This window comes from Petromyzon marinus, unplaced genomic scaffold (genome assembly GCF_048934315.1).
Source record: "Petromyzon marinus isolate PM22_M1 ecotype Great Lakes invasive population unplaced genomic scaffold, UKy_Petmar_22M1.pri1.0 PM_G_Scaffold_56, whole genome shotgun sequence".
In the NCBI taxonomy this organism is placed as follows: Eukaryota; Metazoa; Chordata; class Hyperoartia; order Petromyzontiformes; family Petromyzontidae; genus Petromyzon; species Petromyzon marinus.
The window spans coordinates 1,293,627-1,314,027 of record NW_027423009.1 but is presented as its reverse complement, the minus strand read 5'-3'; the positions used below and the strand labels follow the sequence as shown (position 1 = coordinate 1,314,027).

At 50.8% G+C, this 20,401-nt stretch overlaps 1 protein-coding gene across 1 annotated transcript in view; it reads right to left on the bottom strand.

Moving 5' to 3' along the window:
* Window positions 1-20,342, bottom strand: part of LOC142918185 (adhesion G protein-coupled receptor L3-like) — a 38,438-nt gene extending 18,096 nt beyond the window's left edge. The window contains exons 1-5 of the mRNA XM_076062311.1: window positions 20,077-20,342; window positions 14,445-14,716; window positions 8,439-9,006; window positions 924-1,027; window positions 210-372 (exon numbers count right to left, since the gene is read on the bottom strand). Coding sequence (XP_075918426.1) covers window positions 210-372; window positions 924-1,027; window positions 8,439-9,006; window positions 14,445-14,716; window positions 20,077-20,179 — 1,210 coding nt within the window. The 5' untranslated portion in view covers window positions 20,180-20,342. The remainder of the gene's footprint in view (window positions 1-209; window positions 373-923; window positions 1,028-8,438; window positions 9,007-14,444; window positions 14,717-20,076) is intronic.
* Window positions 20,343-20,401: the final 59 nt, after the last annotated feature.

Here is a 20,401-nt window from a genome sequence, read left to right as displayed (position 1 = left end):
GAGACAGAGGGAGACGTGAGAGGCAGAGACGCAGATAGAGACTCGGAGACAGGGGGAGACAGAGGGAGACGTGAGAGACAGAGACGCAGCTAGAGACCCGGAGACAGAGGGAGACAGAGGGAGACGTGAGAGATAGAGACGCAGATAGAGACTCGGAGACAGAGGGAGACAGAGGGAGACGGGCGGAGGCGGAGGGCGGGCGGACTCACCGACGGCACCCGCAGGACAGGGCCTCTCCGTCGTCTTGCCCGGCGGCAGCTGGGGCCACTGGACGGCGTGGGCGAGCGTGGGGGGACAGAATGCGGGCTCGCGGGTGCCGCCCTCGCCGCCGTCAGCGGGCGCCGCGTCTCCCGGTTTCACGTCGGTCGTGTCCTGCGGTGGCGTTAAAGAGTGGAGCGCAGCGTTGCAAGTGTTGAACCTCTTTCGCCAACCGTGCAGAGCCAACCGTGCTAATCGGAGGTGCGGTGCGCCAACCGCCACCGCTCACCACCACTACCATCAGCAACAACAACGCCACCACCACAGTCGCCACTACCACTGCCAACAAATATAAAGATCCCCCACCCCCCCGTATAGACTTTAACAGACTGTAGGGGCAAGTGCTGTTCGCGAGCAGCTATGAAGGCCGGCACGGCACGCAAGGGGATGGGTGGCCAGCACCATGCCCGACCGCCTGCGGTGATGTTTTTACGCACCGCACCAGCTAATTATTTGAGGCTGAGTCGACCTAGGAGAGGAGTCCCAGGACCGGTTCAGATAATCGTCACCGGTGTTGGCCGTGAGCGGGAATCGAACTCGGGGTCGCCGGGTTCGTAGCGCTGCGTAGCGCTAATCGCCGCACCACCGCTCCCCACCACTATCACCACCACCACCACTACTGCCAACACTCTTGCTGCTACCACCACCATCACCACCACCGTCACCTGCGGCAGTTGCGCAGGGATGGGCGGCACCGTCGCCACGCGGCTCCGCGGAGGACTTGCGGTGCCGCCTCCGCTGGAAGGCCCCGACGTCGAAATCTCGTGCACTGCATTGTGGGAAACGCAAAGAACAAAACGACCGCATTGATGACACGGGCGCGACCGGCTAACATTTACACAGTCGACGGCGGCAAGAGCAGCGACGGCCGGCCGCTCCATTCGACACCGCCTATTGGCACGATCGGCTACGTACGGCGCGGAAAAAGTTCAACGTGCAAACATTCACAACCCAAGCGCAGCGGCGCAGGGCTACCAAACGTCCTGCACTGGCCGAACGTTCCCCGGTTTCAGGAAGGCCATCCCCGGTGTCCCAAAGAGTTCAAAGCTTGAGCCGCTTCAAAGTTTTCTGGCCTCATGCTCGACCCGTGGGGGGGGGGGGGGGGGGCAGCTGGCGAGCGCAACGTCAGAGACAAAAGCCAAGGAGGAGGCCTCCTCACGCACCTCCGATTAGCGCAGTCGGCCACGCGGGGCGCGAGAGAAAGTTCCAACGTACCGCCCCGATCGCTACCGTCGAACAAAGTCGATCACCGTGTGAAAAACAAGAATAGGCTTGACCCCTTTCTGGCACTAAAACAGGAGGTGTTAAGATGCTCAAACACTAAAACAGACGAAACCTCACACAAGCAATCACGTCCGCAATAACCACGCACATACTTGTGGTGAACTTGCAAACGGAAACATAACGCTCTGGTAGTATGTGATGCACTGTCTTTGAAACGTATTGGCCTGCACCAGAGACAGCCGTCTTAATGGCCCAGTCCCATCAGTGTCTCACCAGAGAATGCCGAAAGGTGACCAGGACAAGGACAACGGCACTATCGGAGCCTTGATAGCTCGGGGGTGAGCAGCTACACCATCGGGAAATATTGTTTTGCCAGTATCAAAAGTATTGAAAGATAAGAATAGGTTTTAGCCATTTCTGCCAATAACACAGGAGGTTTGATTCAAAGCTTCCGTGACTGCAGGGATTCATATTCTTGGTTCTTTTGGTAAAGTCACCACCATGTAGAAGGGAAACAATAAAATAATAAAAATATAAAACAATAAAATTCTCACGACGTTTCGACTGCAACACAAAGCAATCATCATCAGGTGTGAAAACCACAGCAAGAAAAAAACACAGCAAGAACATTTTCTTGCTCTGGTTTTCACACCTGATGACGATTGCTTGGTGTTGCAGTCGAAACGTCGTGAGAATTGTATTGTTTTTTTATATTTTTATAATTTTATTCTTTCCCTTCTACGTGGTGACTTTACCAAAAGAACCAAGAATATGAATCCCTGCAGTCACGAAAGCTTTAAATAAAGCCTCCTGTGTTATTGGCAGAAATGGCTAAAACCTATTCTTATCTTTCAATACTTTTGATACTGGCAAAACAATATTTCCCGATGGTGTTGCTGTTCACCTCCGAGCTATCAACGCTCCGATAGTGCCGTTGTCCTTGTCCTGGTCACCTTTCGGCATTCTCTGGCCAGACACTGATGGGACTGGGCCATAAAGACGGCTGTCTCTGGTGTAGGCCAATACGTTTCAAAGACAGTGCATCACATACTACCGGAGCGTGATGTTTCCGTTTGCAAGTTCACCGCAAGTATGTGCGCGGTTATTGCAGACGTCTGTTGAGTACACGTCAACAACAGACGGAGCGAGTTCAATAAAAATGTCAAACAGACGAGGCGGTGATGGGAGAGCGACTTGAGACCCCTGCGCCGTTTAGTCGATGAGTGCCTCCCGGCGATGGATAACAATCACCCGTGGCAGTCCTCATGCGGCTGTGGGCCTCTGTGAAGCAAAGCCGTAGGGCCATGGATGGGGTCCTACCTCTGGTTTTAAAAGGTCAGTTTGGTACGAGCGGCTGGATTTAATCACTCGCTCTGAATGTAATGACATTGTCCTGTGAGCAAACTTGGCCCCGCCATAGGAAGGTGGAATTCCCACGCTGGCTCAGGGTTGTAAGCGGGAGATGAGAGCCAAATGCCTCGAGACGCTCTTCTTTAGCAGGAAAATCAGTTTTGAGTCGTCGTCGAATGCGACGGCGAGTGTCTGTTGACAACCAACTCCTCAACTTGGGCACCGCAGTGGCATAGATGTTGACTACCTCGCCTGGTGTACAGGAAGTCGTGGGTTCGATCCTGACCCTGATGCCTGCTGCTGTATATTTGGAGTTTGCGTGTCTCTCTCCGTTGTGAGATGTTAACTACCTCGCCTGGTATACAGGATGTCGTGGGTTCGATCCCGAACCTGACGCCTGCTGCTGCTGTATATTTGGAGTTTGCGTGTCTCTCTCTCTCTCCGTGGTGAGATGTTAACCGCCTCGCCTGGTATTCGATGGGTAGGTCGCTATGGTGGGCCAAAGCGTGTCCCCGTACTCCCGCCTCTCAAAGAAGTCTGGCCAGCGTGGAAGAGTAGGCCAAGTACCCTCTCTAGAGCTCACTCGAGTAGAATCCCTTCCACCAGCAGCGGCATGAAGCAAGCAAATTAATTTTTATCGTCACTGTTATTATTATTGTCATAATGCCATCGAACTGCAAGACAAAGAGGACATTTCGATTTAAAGCTTTCATGACTGCAAGGATTCATCTTCTTTGGTTTTTCGGTAAAGTCACGTAGAATGAGAATAAAATAATAAATTGATAAAATAAAATAACACAATAATATTCTCACGACGTTTCGGCCACAACACAAGCGGCCTTCATCAGGTGAAGGGACGAGACTGTCTGGTAGGACAGCGCTGGAGTGAAAAAAAGCCACGTTCAGATCACGACCTTTAAGCTGTGTCAGAAGAAACAAAGCGCCTTGACAAAGGAATTAGCATATAATTTAGCATTGAAATGGCCGAGTGATTAGCTTGTGACTGGTCACAGAAATGGCTATGTTAAAGTTAAAGCATACACATCCGCAGAGGCACCCCTTGACAAAGGAATTAGCATAGAATTTAGCATTGAAATAGCTAAGTTAAAGCATACACATCTGCAGAGGCACCCCTTGACAAAGGATGAGGCATAGAATTTAGCATTGAAATAGCTGAGTGATTAGCTTGTAACTGGTCACAGAAATAGCTATGTTTAAAGTCAGAGCATACACATTCACCGAGGCACCTAGTACAAATCAAACAGGAGAATTTAGCATTGAAATAACTAGGCGAATTTAGCATTGAAATAACTGAGTGATTAGCTAGTGACTGGTCACAGAAATGGCTATGTTGAAGTCAAGGTCTACACATCTGAGCTATTCACAGTAACTGGGTATACAATACAATGTATAATGAATACTACATAGTGAACCAATAAAAAACTAAAATATAAATTACCTTAATGTTATCAATAAACTCTATATTCTCCAATCAGCTAAGCTACCAACAATAAGTCGTTATATATCACAATGCTATATGGCGAAAAAATGGGTGGATTCTTACCCTCAACTTTAGCAACACGGATAGCTACGGGCCCCGTTCAGACGGACGAGTCCATCCAAGGTCGGAACGGAGGAGGGGGAGAGAGACAGCTGCGAGGCGCTATTATACTCCATGTTGTAAACCATACCATTAACCGTGGTGTGAGAGGTATTAAGAGTCAATGCTGGTGAAAGAGCTGCGGTCTGAAGGTCATCGTAAAATACAATTAATTAAGAACGGAAATGGTTTAAAACATCTTTCCAATGGTTACTAAGCCAGAATCCATCTTCTCGGTTGAAATTGTCTCTGTGCTTGTATATGTGAATGGCCTCATGAACGAATCTCTCATGGTAGCCGGTTGGTTTGCAAAGAACCTCCGTCTTGGAGAAGTCAATGTCATGTGAGCCCACTGAATTATAACAGTGATCTGCCACGGCAGAGGAGTTCGTCCTACCGTGTTTCAAGTCTGCTTTATGTTCACGGATGCGGTCCGAGATATGTCGTTTGGTTTCTCCAATGTAGCTACTACCACAGAGGCACTTTAGTTTGTAAACGCCCGGGTACTGTATGTCTGGAACAGCATCTTTTACAGATGGAACTAGATCACGGATTTTATGTATTGTGTTGAATCGGACCTGGATCTTGTGTTTATTCAGGATTTTGGAGATCTTTTTAGTGACCCCTGCAATGTAGGGTAAGGTGATGGTTTTGAGTGGCTCCACAAGAGAATCCTTCTTCATGAATGGAGTGATGGCTTTGCGGATTGTGTAGTCGGAGTAACCATTAACCCTGAGAGCCTGGTGTACGTGCTTGAGTTCACTGGTAATGTGTTCCTGGTCGGAAATGCATTGGGCTCTATGGTATGGAGTCTTGATGAGGGAGTTCTTCTGGGATGGATGGTGGTGGGAATCCGGTTTCAAGAAAGCATCTGTATGGGTGGCTTTCCTGTAGACAGAGTGGCTCATTGAACCATCATGTCTCCTTTTAATTAAGACATCCAAAAAGGGTAGTTTGCCATCTTTTTCGACCTCCATGGTAAATCTGATGGCTGGGTGTATGGAATTGATGTGGTCGCGGAATTGGTCTAGAGCAGGCTGGCCATGTGGCCAGATGACAAAGGTGTCATCCACGTACCTCTTCCATAAGGTCGGGCGTAGAGTGGCAGTCTGGATGGCGTCAGTTTCAATTTTTTCCATGAATACGTTGGCTACAACCGGAGATAGGGGGGGGGGGCCCATTGGGGTGCCCTCATTTTGTTTGTAGAAAGTTTCATTCCAGGTGAAGTATGTGTTGGTTAAGCAATGTCTCACAAGGGGGGGTACACCCACGCACCGAAAAGATAGACGTCAACAAAGTCGTAATTAATCGCAGTAACAGTTCCATTTCTGATGGTCTGAAATCCGTTTTAGCTAATGGTCTAAACTTTGCTGTCACACCGAGACACTTACCGGTTAATGATATCATTGCCCATGTCGACGTTGCACTCAAGGGCTTGAGTCCCATCGCTGCAGATGTAGCAAGATCTGAAATCGCTGCAACCCTCAAAAACACTAAGTTGCCACCCAGCAACATCAGCAAAGACGAACGTTTTGAATTATCTCAATTAAAAAGAGGGATGATATTGTCGTCCTCTCAGCCGACAAGGGCAATGCCACTGTCATCATGGACAAAATAGAATATAACAACAAAATTCAAGAACTACTCAATGATGGCAGCTATACAAAAATAAAAAGAGATCCCACCAACAGCCTGGTTACCAAAACGAACAAAATAATCTCTGATTCAACAGCATTAATTGATGAGACCAAACAGTTCTCGTTGAAACCCTCTGCTGCCAGACCACCAAGATTATATGGCCTTCCAAAGATACACAGAGAAGATACACCCCTTCGTCCCATTGTCTCTACTATCAACTCCCCCACCTATAAACTGGCACGTTTTCTTGCTGATATACTGCGACCTTTCACTGGAAAAACCACCTCTGCGGTACTAAATTCTACTCACCTGGTATCGACAATCAAAGGCATTTCCCTGTCTCCAGACGACCTGCTTGTCAGTTTTTATGTGGTGTCCTTGTTCACCAAAGTCCCGGTACCTGACACCATCGCTATCATTGAAGACCTGGTTCATCAAGGACTGCACACTGATGTACCCCCCCTGGTGAGACATTGCTTAACCAACACATACTTCACCTGGAATGGAACTTTCTACAAACAAACTGAGGGCACCCCAATGGGCTCCCCCCTATCTCCGGTTGTAGCCAACGTATTCATGGAAAATTTTGAAACTGACGCCATCCAGACTGCCACTCTACGCCCGACCTTATGGAAGAGGTACGAAGATGACACCTTTGTCATCTGGCCACATGGCCAGCCTGCTCTAGACCAATTCCGCGACCACATCAATTCCATACACCCAGCCATCAGATTTACCATGGAGGTCGAAAAAGATGGCAAACTACCCTTTTTGGATGTCTTAATTAAAAGGAGATATGATGGTTCAATGAGCCACTCTGTCTACAGGAAAGCCACCCATACAGATGCTCACTTGAAACCGGATTCCCACCACCATCCATCCCAGAAGAACTCCCTCATCAAGACTCTATACCATAGAGCCCAATGCATTTCCGACCAGGAACACATTACCAGTGAACTCAAGCACGTACACCAGGCTCTCAGGGCTAATGGTTACTCCGACTACACAATCCGCAAAGCCATCACTCCAGTCATGAAGAAGGATTCTCTTGTGGAGCCACTCAAAACCATCACCTTACCCTACATTGCAGGGGTCACTAAAAAGATCTCCAAAATCCTGAATAAACACAAGATCCAGGTCCGATTCAACACAATACATAAAATCCGTGATCTAGTTCCATCTGTAAAAGATGCTGTTCCAGACATACAGGACCCGGGCGTTTACAAACTAAAGTGCCTCTGTGGTAGTAGCTACATTGGAGAAACCAAACGACATATCTCGGCCTGCATCCGTGAACATAAAGCAGACTTGAAACACGGTAGGACGAACTCCTCTGCCGTGGCAGAACACTGTTATAATTCAGTGGGCTCACATGACATTGACTTCTCCAAGACGGAGGTTCTTTGCAAACCAACCGGCTACCATGAGAGATTCGTTCATGAGGCCATTCACATATACAAGCACAGAGACAATTTCAACCGAGAAGATGGATTCTGGCTTAATAACCATTGGAAAGATGTTTTAAACCTTTTCCGTTCTTAATTAATTGTATTTTACGATGACCTTCAGACCGCAGCTCTTTCACCAGCATTGACTCTTAATACCTCTCACACCACGGTTAATGGTATGGTTTACAACATGGAGTATAATAGCGCCTCGTAGCTGTCTCTCTCCCCCTCCTCTGTTCCGACCTTGGATGAACTGGTCCGTCTGAACGGGGCCCGTAGCTATCCGTGTTACTAAAGTTGAGGGTAAGAATCCACCCATTTTTTCGCCATATAGCATTGTGATATATAACGACTTATTGTTGGTAGCTTAGCTGATTGGAGAATATAGAGTTTATTGATAACATTAAGGTAATTTATATTTTAGTTTTTTATTGGTTCACTATGTAGTATTCATTATACATTGTATTGTATACCCAGTTACTGTGAATAGCTCAGATGTGTAGACCTTGACTTCAACATAGCCATTTCTGTGACCAGTCACAAGCTAATCACTCGGCCATTTTAATGCTAAATTATATGCTAATTCCTTTGTCAAGGCGCTTTGTTTCTTCTGACACAGCTTAAAGGTCGTGATCTGAACGTGGCTTTTTTTCACTCCAGCGCTGTCCTACCAGACAGTCTCGTCCCTTTACCTGATGAAGGCCGCTTGTGTTGTGGCCGAAACGTCGTGAGAATATTATTGTGTTATTTTATTTTATCAATTTATTATTTTATTCTCATTCTACGTGACTTTACCGAAAGAACCAAAGAAGACAAAGCGGACTTTCAAACTCCAATCCAACCGCTCCCCACCGCCCCACTCTTCCACCCCCCCGCTCCCCCCAACCCACAACCAACCCCACCGACACCCTCCCGCTCACCCGCAGCAGGGTCCCGCGTGCCGAAGCGCAGCGCGTAGCGCAGCGCGTGGTGGTTGTTCCACACGTAGAGGGCGCGGTCGCGCGCGTTGTACTGCACCGACGTGATGAACCGGAACGGGTTGGGGAACGGGACGGAGACGCGAGCGTCCCGCCGCGAGTCGGTGTCGTACACGTAGTCGATGCGGTCGCTCGTCCCCCCACCTCCCCCTCCTCCTCCTCCCACAGCGTCCGCCCCTCCGTCGCCGTCGTCCTCGTAAGTCGAGCGCAGGACGTGGAGGACGCCGCACGCCATGAAGGCGTCGGAGGCCGAGCGCTTGACGTAGGCCGTCTCGAAGGAGGCCTCGACGCGCATCGCGCGCGGATTTAAGCGGCTCACCACCATGCGCCCGTGGTTCTGCTCCGTGGCGTAGACGACCCAGAGGCCGCGCTCGTCGGCCGCCAGGTCGATGTCGGACTTGCCGCCCCAGCGGTAGGGCGAAGTGTCGTGGTAGTTGGCGTTGGGGATGAACGCCTCGCCGCCCTTGACGCGCGTGCGCAGGTCGAACTTGACGACGCTGCGCGTTCGCTCCTGCGACGGCGCGCAGCGTGGGTGGCAGGGAGATGTTAAGTGAGTGAGTGTGTGGTGAGGTGAGTGAGTGTGTGGTGAGGTGAGTGAGTGTGGTGTGTGTGTGGTGGAGAGGTGAGTGTGGGTGTAAGAGGTGAGTGAGTGAGTGTGGTGTGTGGTGGAGAGGTGAGTGAGTGAGTGAGTGTGAGAGGTGAGTGAGTGAGTGAGTGTGTGGTGAGTTGGGTGAGTGTGAGTGTGAGAGGTGAGTGTGTGTGTGGTGGAGAGGTGAGTGTGGGTGTAAGAGGTGAGTGAGTGAGTGAGTGTGGTGTGTGGTGGAGAGGTGAGTGAGTGAGTGTGAGAGGTGAGTGAGTGTGTGTGTGTGGTGTAGTGGTGGGTGAGTGTGAGAGGTGAGTATGTGTGTGGTGGAGAGGTGAGTGAGTGTGGGTGTGAGAGGTGAGTGTGTGTGTGGTCGAGAGGTGGGTGTGTGTGTGGTGGAGAGGTGAGTGAGTGAGTGTGGGTGTGAGAGGTGAGTGTGTGTGGTGGAGAGGTGGGTGAGTGTGGGTGTGAGAGGTGAGTGTGTGTGTGTGGTGGAGAGGTGAGTGAGTGTGGGTGTGAGAGGTGAGTGAGTGAGTGTGTGGTGGAGAGGTGAGTGAGTGTGGGTGTGAGAGGTGAGTGAGTGTGTGTGTGGTGGAGAGGTGGGTGAGTGTGTGTGTGGTGGAGAGGTGGGTGAGTGTGTGTGGTTGTGAGAGGTGAGTGTGTGTGTGTGGTGGAGAGGTGAGTGAGTGTGGGTGTGAGAGGTGAGTGAGTGTGTGTGTGGTGGAGAGGTGGGTGAGTGTGGGTGTGAGAGGTGAGTGTGTGTGTGTGGTGAGGTGAGTGTGAGTGTGTGTGGTGGAGAGGTGGGTGAGTGTGGGTGTGAGGGGTGAGTGAGTGAGTGTGTGGTGGAGAGGTGAGTGAGTGTGGGTGTGAGAGGTGAGTGAGTGTGTGTGTGGTGGAGAGGTGAGTGAGTGTGGGTGTGAGAGGTGAGTGTGGGCGTGTGTGGTGGAGAGGTGGGTGAGTGTGGGTGTGAGGGGTGAGTGAGTGAGTGTGTGGTGGAGAGGTGAGTGAGTGTGGGTGTGAGAGGTGAGTGAGTGCGTGTGTGTGTGTGGGGAGAGGTGAGTGAGTGTGGATGTGTGTGGGGAGAGGTGGGTGAGTGTGTGGGAAGAGGTGAGTGAGTGCATGAGGGAGAGGGAGGGAGGGAGGGAGGGAGAGGGGGTGGGGAGAGGGAAGGTGAGAGTGAGAGGGGGGGTGAGTGTGTGTGTGTGGTGGAGAGGTGAGTGTGGGTGTGACAGGTGAGTAAGTGAGTGTGTGGGGAGAGGTGAGTGAGTGTGTGAGGGAGAGGGGGTGGGGAGAGAAAAGGTGAGCGTGAGAGGAGAGTGTGAGTGTGTGTGCGTGTATGAGTGGGTGAAGGTGTGACCATGAAAGATCCGGGCGTGGTGGTGGTGGTGTTGGCCACGCCAGCCCCTCGTACGCTGCGCCTGCCCATCAGAGGTGCTGCTCGCTAACAGCGCTTGCCCCAACAGTCTGTTGAAGGCTTTACAGGGGATCTTGGTCTTTGATGAGCACAAGTGAAGTGCGTGGGGGCGCTCCTCACAGTGTGTGAGGGAGAGCGGAGGTGAAGGTACAAAGGTGTTTGAGTGCGAGTGTCTGAGTGTGTGTGTATGTGTGTATGTATGTGTGTGTGCGTGTGTGTGGGAGCGGTAGTGTAGCGGTTAGTGCTACGCTGCGCTACGAACCCGGCGACCCGGGTTCGATTCCCGCTCACGGCCAACACCGTCAGTGACGATTATCTGAACCGGTCTCGGGCCTCCCCTAGGTCGACTCAGCCTCAAATGAGTACCTGGTGCGGTGGATAAAAACATTGCCACTGGGGAGACAAAGGCGGTCGGGCGTGGTGCTGGCCACCCACCCCCTCGTGTACCGTTCCGACCTTCATAGGTGCTCGCTAACAGCACTTGCCCCTACAGTCTGTTAAGGCTATATGGGGGATCTTTATCTTTGTGTGTGTGTATGGCTGCTTTGGGTACGCGGTCCAGACCTCCCCAGAGACCCTGGCTGACAGAGGAGGTGTTCAGGATGGTTGAGAAAAAGCGACAGGCCCACGCTCATCGGCTACAGCATCCCACGTCGGAGAATGAGGAGGCTTACCTCAGCCTTCGCTCGCAGGTTCGGAGAGCCGTGAGGCGCTGCAAGGATGGGTGGTGGTCGCGGGTTGCTGTGGAGATGGAGTCTGCCTCAATGGCCCGCGATCACAAATCTCTATTTAACTCCATCAAAAAAGTAACCTGCAGCGCCACACCTATTACCATCATTAGGGGAAAGAACGGTGATCCGATCTCCGACCCCCAGGAACAGGTTTGCAGATTTGCTTAGCATTTCTGTGAGGTCCTGGGGGAGGGGGAATCCCTCAGCCTGGAAAACATCATGGGACAAAGTGGGGATGACCCTGCTGAGGCTGCGGTGCCTCAAATATTGGAGGAAGAAGTCACCCCCTGTGAGTGGCTGGCTGAGGTGCCATCCATTGAGGAAGTACTGAAGGCGATCCAGAGCCTGAAACCAGGAAAGGCACCGGGCAGAAATGATCTCCCAAGCGAAATGCTGAGGGATTGTGGCGTTTGTGCACAGACTGCCCTACATGACATCATAACAACAGTCTGGACCACTGGATGGGTTCTGCAGGATTGGAAGAAGGGGGACCGCACAGACTGTAACAACTACAGGGGAATCTCAAGGATTATTCAACATCGCCTTGCTAGGCACACTGAGGAGAGGCTGGCGGAGCTCCAATACGGTTTCAGGAAAGGGCGGTCCTGAACAGATGCCATATATTCTGCCCGTGTGCTACAGCAGAAGTGTAGGGAATTCCAACAAGACCTACATCTCTGCTCCATTGACCTGGTCAAGGCCTATGATACCATCAATAGGCCTGGGCTCTGGGTTGTTCTTCGTATTTTCGGAATCCCTGAGCCTCTGCTCATGATCATTAAGGACCTTCATGATACTGAGCGGGCCCGGGTAAAACTATGTGGCCGGGAGTCAGAGCCATTCCCTGTACACCTTGGGGTGCAACAGGGATGTCCTCTGGCTCCAACATTATTTAACATCTATTTCGACCACGTAGTTCGTGAAGCCTTCAGTAGCTGTACCCGAGGAATTTCCATCTGGTACAGGTAGAATGGGAGGCTGATCGATGCCCGGGTGCGGTCAAGGGATGGCTCCCTATTGGTCAACCACGTTATGTATGCGGACGACCTGGTAATAGCAGCTCACTCAGAGGAGAAATTGGAGGTGCTGCTGCTGAAACTTGAGTGTGCCACGGAGTGGTGGGGCCTTACCATCAGCCCCACCAAAACTAAGCACCTGCCTGGGTATTTTATACCATCGGACACTCCACCCCCACAACTCCCAATCGGTGATGGGGCAGTTGTGGAGAGAGTGGAGAGTTTCCCATACCTGGGCAGTGTGCTCATGACAGGCTCCGGTTTAACAGCAGAGGTCTCACTCCGAATCAGTCGAGCGGCATCATCTTTTCATCGTTGCATAAAGCTGTGTGGAAGCTACCTGGTCTGTCACTCCGCAAGAAGCTTCAGGTCTTCTCTGCCACAGTCATTCCCTCCCTTCTCTATGCTTGCGAAACGTGGACACCCCTAATGGAACACCTTCGCCAGTTAGAAACATTTAGGCTGGCCTGCCTACAATCCATCCTGGGTTTAACCAGACTGGATTGTGTGAGGAGTTCACAATTCCTCGAAAGATCTGGACAAAGTCCCATCGGTGAGCTCCTCCGGCAGGCAAGGCTGCGTTGGCTGGGCCATGTAGCCCGCATGCCCAATCACCGCATGCCCAAATCGCTTTTGTTCGGCCGGATCGAGGTGGCTAAACGGGCGCGGCACGGGCTAGAGAAGAGATGGAGTGACGTGGTACAGGAGGATGTGGAGCTGAGTGGACTTGCCAATGACTGGTACCAGCGGTGTCAAGATCGGCCTCTGTGGAGGAGGCTTGTGAAGGACGCTACTGGGCAGTTGTAGGCAGTCACCCTCCAACAACAACAGAGGGTTGAGGAGCGACGCTCACAACAACGAGCGGAGCGCCGGGTGGCTAAAACACAGCAAGTTGGCACAGTAGGGGGCACAGGTGGTGCATCAGCCGGTTATCTCGGTCATCTCAGTCAGTCGACCCATGGCACCTGGGTCTGCCCCGTGACCTCCTGCCAGCGGGCATTCGACACTTCACGTGGCCTCAAGGTGCACATGGCCTGGCACAAGCGTCGTGGTGACGTCACCGCCACTTAGTGGCGAAAGGCGGTTGTTGTTGTATATACAGCTCACAACTGGAGGGCTCTCGCTCCCCAGTTAATGCATTCAGCAACTGCAATGTTTACTGGAGTTCTGAGCTCAGTCTACAAACTATAAAACTATTAACTATTTTTATCTTACAGGTCAGGACCACTGAGCCGGGATAGCTCTTTTTCAGAAGCGACCTGGCCACTAAATGATGGCTCAACGGAGTGGAAATGTACAGCAGCCAAATACTCTGAACGCGTGACGTCGATTCTCAACGTGGAGGGAAAAAAACGGAAGATCCAGAGGAAAAATCCACGAGGAGAACACGCAAACTCCAAATATACAGCAGCAGGCGTCAGGGTCGGGATTGAACCCACGAGCTTATGTATACCAGGCGAGGTCGTAAACATCTCTCCACCATATTCTTGGTTCTTTCGGTAAAGTCACGTAGAAGGGAAACAATAAAATAATAAAAATATCTCTCCACCAGTCATTGCAACAGTCCCTAGCCTGATAAAAGTTTAGTGTCAGCGTATGTGTGGGTGCCCCCACCTGGAAAGAGAAATCAAAGTTCTATCCGGCCCTCTGGCAAAAGCTCTCTCCCCACCGCCGTCCTATACTTCGGGTAATGAACACGATTAATAATTCAACACATTTGGTATTCGCGCCAATCTGAGAACCGCAGGGGCCATCACGAATGAAGGCGCCATTTCACAGACGGGTATACGCTGCCAGTAGGGGGAAGGGGCGACGTTGCCAAGTGGTTTCACCCACGGCCTCTTGTATACCAGGCGAGGTAGTGAACATCTCTCCACCGCGCCGCCCCTATGGCCCCTATCGTCATCATCATTATCATCACGGCTCTGTCGTACCAGGCAAGGTCCACCAAGCCATACAGCTCTTTTGCAGAAGCGAGCTGGCCACACAAAATGACAGCTCAACCAAGCGGCTTCTCACGTGGCAAAGTAATAGCGGCCAATTACTCTAAAAGCGTGTGGATTCTAAACGAGGTAGTTAACATCTCTCCACCGGGGCGCCCCGACCGCCCCTACCGCCCCTACCACCCCTACCGCCATCTGCCGTCCATCATCCCACTGGTGCTCACGCGGAAACCCCCCCCCCCCCCCGGCGCCGGGCACCGACCCTGTTGAAGAACACAGCTCCGTCGTACACCACGAAGCCCGTGCCATCGACGCGGTGCGGCAGCTTGTAGTTGGTGAGCGGTCGCCTGGCCAGGATGTCCTGGAGGGAGGCGTACTCCACGAGTCTGTCGGTGCGGAACGGCGTCCACGGCATGACGTACACCTTGTCGGTGGCCTGCAGCGGGTCGCGGCACCACGAGCCGGCCTGCTGCTTCGCCTCCAGGAGGTGCGAAGCCTCGCCAACGAGGAGGACGCTGCCCGGGCACGGGAAGACTGCCCAGGGAAAACGAGGGACAGACGAATGAACGAACGGTCGGGTCAGGGATTCGCGGCTGCTCCCTAAGTTGATATTCTATCAACTGAAAACGTTTTTTTTATTCTTGGTTCTTTCGGTAAAGTCACTACCACGTAGAAAGGAAACAATTAAATAAAAAAAATATAAAACAATTACATTCTCACGACGTTTCGACTGCAACACAAGCAATCATCATCAGGTGTGAAAACCACAGCAAGAAAATTTGAAAAAAAAATAACCGCCACTTTTTTCAAATTTTCTTGCTGTGGTTTTCACACCTGATGATGATTGCTTCTTGTGTTGCAGTCGAAACGTCGTGAGAAGTTTATTGTTTTATATTTTTATTATTTTATTGTTTCCCTTCTATGTGGTGACTTTACCGAAAGAACCAAGAATATTAATCCCTGCAGTCACAAAAGCTTTAAATAAAAAAATTAAAACTTTTTTTAATATTTGAGCAGGTAAGGCCCACTGAGCCACGAAACTCTTTCGCCGAAGCAACTTGGCCACACAATTGACAGATCAACGAAAGTTTCTTATCATGTGGAAATGCACAGCAGTGTCCAAATACTCGCAATGCGTGACGTTGATTCTACACGCGGAGGGAGAAACTGGAGGACCCGGCGAGAACTCCACATGACCACAGGGTTAACGTGCAAGCTTCCAAGTATACAAGCCTCAGGGTTGGGATCGAACCCACGACCTCCTGTATACCAGGCGAGGAAGTTGACACCCCGCCACCGTTTGCATGCGTGTACTGATGGGCGTATGTTAACATGGGTGCCGTCTGCATCGCAGCAGAGCCTGATGAAGCCGAATTTGAGTAGGTAAGGCCCACTGAGCCACGAAACTCTTTCGCCGAAGCAACTTGGCCACACAATTGACAGATCAACGAAAGTTTCTAATCATGTGGAAATGCACAGCAGTGTCCAAATACTCGCAATGCGTGACGTTGATTCTACACGCGGAGGGAGAAACTGGAGGACCCGGCGAGAACTCCACATGACCACAGGGTTAACGTGCAAGCTTCCAAGTATACAAGCCTCAGGGTTGGGATCGAACCCACGACCTCCTGTATACCAGGCGAGGAAGTTGACACCCCGCCACCGTTTGCATGCGTGTACTGATGGGCGTATGTTAACATGGGTGCCGTCTGCATCGCAGCAGAGCCTGATGAAGCCGAATGTCCACAGGGAACGATCGCGTTTCTTAAACATGCACATGTGGCATGTGCATCGGGAGCTTAGCGTGTGGCATACATCGACTGATTCATCGTCGCACGTCGGTTACAGTGAGGGAAAAAAAGCATTTGATCCCCTGTTGATTTTGTACGTTTGACCACTGACAAAGAAATGATCAGTCAATAATTTTAATGGTAGGTTTATTTGAACAGTGGGAGACAGAATAACAACAAAATCCAGAAAAACGCATGTCAAAAATGTTATAAATTGATTTGCATTTTAATGAGGGAAATAAGTATTTGACCCCCTCTCAATCAGAAAGATGTCTGGCTCCCAGGTGTCTTTTATACAGGTAACGAGCAGAGATTAGGAGCACACTCTTAAAGGGAGTGCTCCTAATCTCAGCTTGTTACCTGTATAAAAGACACCTGTCCTCAGAAGCAATCAATCAATCAGATTCCAAACTCTCCACCATGGCCAAGACCAAAGAGCTCTCCAAGGATGTCAGGGACAAGATTGTAGACCTACACAAGGCTGGAATGGGCTACAAGACCATTGCCAAGCAACTTGGTGAGAAGGTGACAACAGTTGGTGCGATTATTCGCAAATGGAAGAAACACAAAAGAACTGTCAATCTCCCTCGGTCTGGGGCTCCGTGCAAGATCTCACCTCGTGGAGTTGCAATGATCATGAGAACGGTGAGGATTCAGCCCAGAACTACACGGGAGGATATAGTAATAGGTTTTACCCTTTTTAACTGGCATCAATGATCTCAAGGCAGCTGGGACCATAGTCACCAAGAAAACAATTGGTAACACACTACGCCGTGAAGGACTAAAATCCTGCAGCGCCCGCAAGGTCCCCCTGCTCAAGAAAGCACATATACATGCCCGTGTGAAAGTTTGCCAATGAACATCTGAATGATTCAGAGGACAACTGTGTGAAAGTGTTGTGGTCAGATGAGACCAAAATGGAGCTCTTTGGAATAAACTCAACTCGCCGTGTTTGGAGGAGGAGGAATGCTGCCTATGACCCCAAGAACACCATCCCCACTGTCAAACATGGATGTGGAAACATTATGCTTTGGGGGTGTTTTTCTGCTAAGGGGACAGGACAACTTCACCGCATCAAAGGGACGATGGACGGGGCCATGTACCGTCAAATCTTGGGTGAGAACCTCCTTCCCTCAGCCAGGGCATTGAAAATGGGTCGTGGATGGGAATTCCAGCATGACAATGACCCAAAACACATGGCCAAGGCAACAAAGGAGTGGCTCAAGAAGTTTCCAGACCTTAATTCCATAGAAAATCTGTGAAGGGAGCTGAAGGTTCGAGTTGCCAAACGTCAGCCTCGAAACCTTAATGACTTGGAGAAGATCTGCAAAGAGGAGTGGGACAAAATCCCTCCTGAGATGTGTGCAAACCTGGTGGCCAACTACAAGAAACGTCTGACCTCTGTGATTGCCAACAAGGGTTTTGCCACCAAGTACTAAGTCATGTTTTGCAGAGGGGTCAAATACTCATTTCCCTAGTAAAAATGAAAATCAATTTATAACATTTTTGACATGCGTTTTTCCGGATTTTATTGTTGTTATTCTGTCTCTCACTATTCAAAAAAACCGACCATTAAAATTATAGATTGATCATTTCTTTGTCAGTGGGCAAACGTACAAAATCTGCAGGGGATCAAATACTTTTTTTTCCCTCACTGTAAATACTCGGGTGAAATAAAACCCGTCGTGGACACAGGCAATTCAGCTGTTGCAACAGAAACAGCTGGCATGCAGAGAATTGTGGGGTTTCCCAGGACGCGCCGAGGCTTAGCCTAAACGAATTTCGACTGAAGGTGTTGTTACTGGGATTGCCGCAAAATATTTTTTCGCGATACGCCATCAAATTTCACAACGGGACGATTTCCCAATATTCGTTGAGGCGCTCGTACTTAGCACGGCGTTAGTTCCGGTTGCAATCAATGCAGTCTCCGAGGCTTATGAACGCACGGCGCAGACGGCCACGTCAGAAACGCGGTCGGCAATTACGCGAACCGTGGCAACGACGATGTCACATAGTCGCCACGCCGTCAATGAACCCCGGAAAATTGTTGGGAACCCGTCGGTTCGATTTTATAATAACTTTTGGTGAGCGCACGCGCAGTTGAATTGTTTGGTTTTGACAGCCGTTACCTCAAGCTCGGCGTGGTACGGGCGTGCGTTTGTGCGCTTGTGCGTTTCGTAATCACGCCGAACATCTTCCAGTCCGCAAGGCGGAATGGAAAAGGCACCCGGATTAGTTTGCCTCTGTGGATGTGTAGGTTTTGACTTTAACATAGCCATTCCTGTGACCAGTCACAAGCTAATCACTCAGCTCTTTCAATGCTAAATTCTCCTGTTTGATTTGTACTAGGTGCCTCTGTGGATGTGTAGGCTTTGACTTTAACATAGCTATTTCTATAACCAGTCACAAGCTAATCACTCAGCTATTTCAATGCTAAATTCTCCTGTTTGATTTATACTAGGTGCCTCTGTGGATGTGTATGTTTTGACTTTAACATTGCCATTCCTGTGACCAGTCACAAGCTAATCCCTCAGCTATTTGATATGTAAACCCCTTTGTCAAGGTGCCTCACTTTAAAAGTCGCTACGAATCTTAACACCGTTCATTGAAGCTCTGTCACCCTGAAGACGGCCCGCTTGCGTTGTGGCCGAAACGTCGTGAGAATTTTATTGTGTTATTTTATTATTTTATTCTCATTCTACGTGGTGACTTTTACCGAAAGAACCAAAGAAGATGATGAATCCTTGCAGTCACGAAAGCTTTAAATCGAAGAAAAAAATGCACCCGGATTAAGTTGCCGATAGCCGCAGCGAGATAGAGTAACGGATGCGGAGTGCCAGGTGCACACAATAAAAAAGTGTATGGGGTCAGTGGTGGACTGCAAGCGATTAGCACGCCGACCTTTGAACCCGGTAACCCCAAACTAAATTCGTGCTTACGTGAGCCCAACAGCAGCGGCGATTATTATTTAAACCCGTCACGGGCCTCCACCCTTTGGTTTGACCGGTGCGGTGTGCAGTAGTAAAACATCGCTGGCAACTGGGGAAGACAAAGGCGGCCGGGCGTGGCGGTGCCGCCCGCCCGCTCCACCCACGCCCCCTCGTGTACGCCGTAGCGGCCTTCACGTCGTGCCGCTCGCTACGAGCACTTGCCCCCCACAGCCTGTCGAAGGCTGTGGGGGGCATCGCGAGGTGTCCCCGTGAACCCCCGGTGACGACGAGCTCGAATATCTCTCTCGCTCGCGGCCAAAATCGGCAACGATTAACCTCGACCGGTACCCGTGCCTGCCCCTAGGTCGACTCGGCATTTAGTTCGTAGCTGGATGCAGTGTACGAACACGGCCGCTGGGGGAGACAAAGGCGGCCGGGCGTGGTGCTGCCCGCTCACCCACGCCCACCACGTGTACCACAGTAGCGGCCTTCACGTGGTGCTGCTCACCCACCACGTGTACCACAGTAGCGGCCTTCACGTGGTGCTGCTGCTGCTGCTGCTCGTGGACGGCGCTCGCCACGGCAGCCTGTCAAAGGGCGTCACGTGGTGGTGGTGATCTTTGTGTGCGTGTGTGTGTACGTGTGTGTGTACGTGCGTGTGTGTGTGTGTACGTGTGTGTGTGTACGTGCGTGTGCGTGCGTGTGTGCACACGCGTGTGCGTGTGTATGAGTGGGGAGCGGTAGTGTACCGGTTAGCGCTACGCTGTGCTATGAACCTGGCGACCCGGGTTCAATTCTCGCTCACGGCCAACACCAGTAACGATTATCTGAACCGGTCCCGGGCCTCTCCTAGGTCGACTCAACCTCAAATGAGTACCTGGTGCGGTGTGTAAACATCGCCACTAGGGAGACAAAGGCGGTCGGGCGTGGTGCTGGCCACCCACCCCCTCGTGTACCGTGCCGGCCTTCATAGGTGCTGCTCGCTAACAGCACTTGCCCCTACAGTCTGTGAAGGCTACACGGGGGATCTTTGTCTGTGTGTGTGCGTGTGCGTGCGTGTGGATGCGGCGTGCCAGGTGCAAACAGAGAGCTACAATATATATTAAACAAAAAACATCTCAGTGGGCGCCTTAACTGGTTTAAATAAAATAAAAATAGTGAAGAGCCTCGTTACCGGTTGCGGGAGGCCAACCGCTCGCTCCCGGCAGCTTCAGCAGCAGCAGCTGGGCTTGAAGCAGCTGCAGCAGCTGGGCTTGAAGCAGTCTCCAGCTGCCCATCGTGAACGTCCGCGGGACGTCGTCAGCGTGAGACGGAGCGACCTCTGACCTCTACCGGCAAGGACTAAAATTTTAACACACTTCCCCAATGTCGTATCGACTACTGTAAAACTTGCTATACGTACGTCACACTCGTGACAATACTAGATTCTATCGTTGACAATAAAAAATATATATATTAATATTTGTAACAATATTTATTTATATACAAGTTACGTTTTT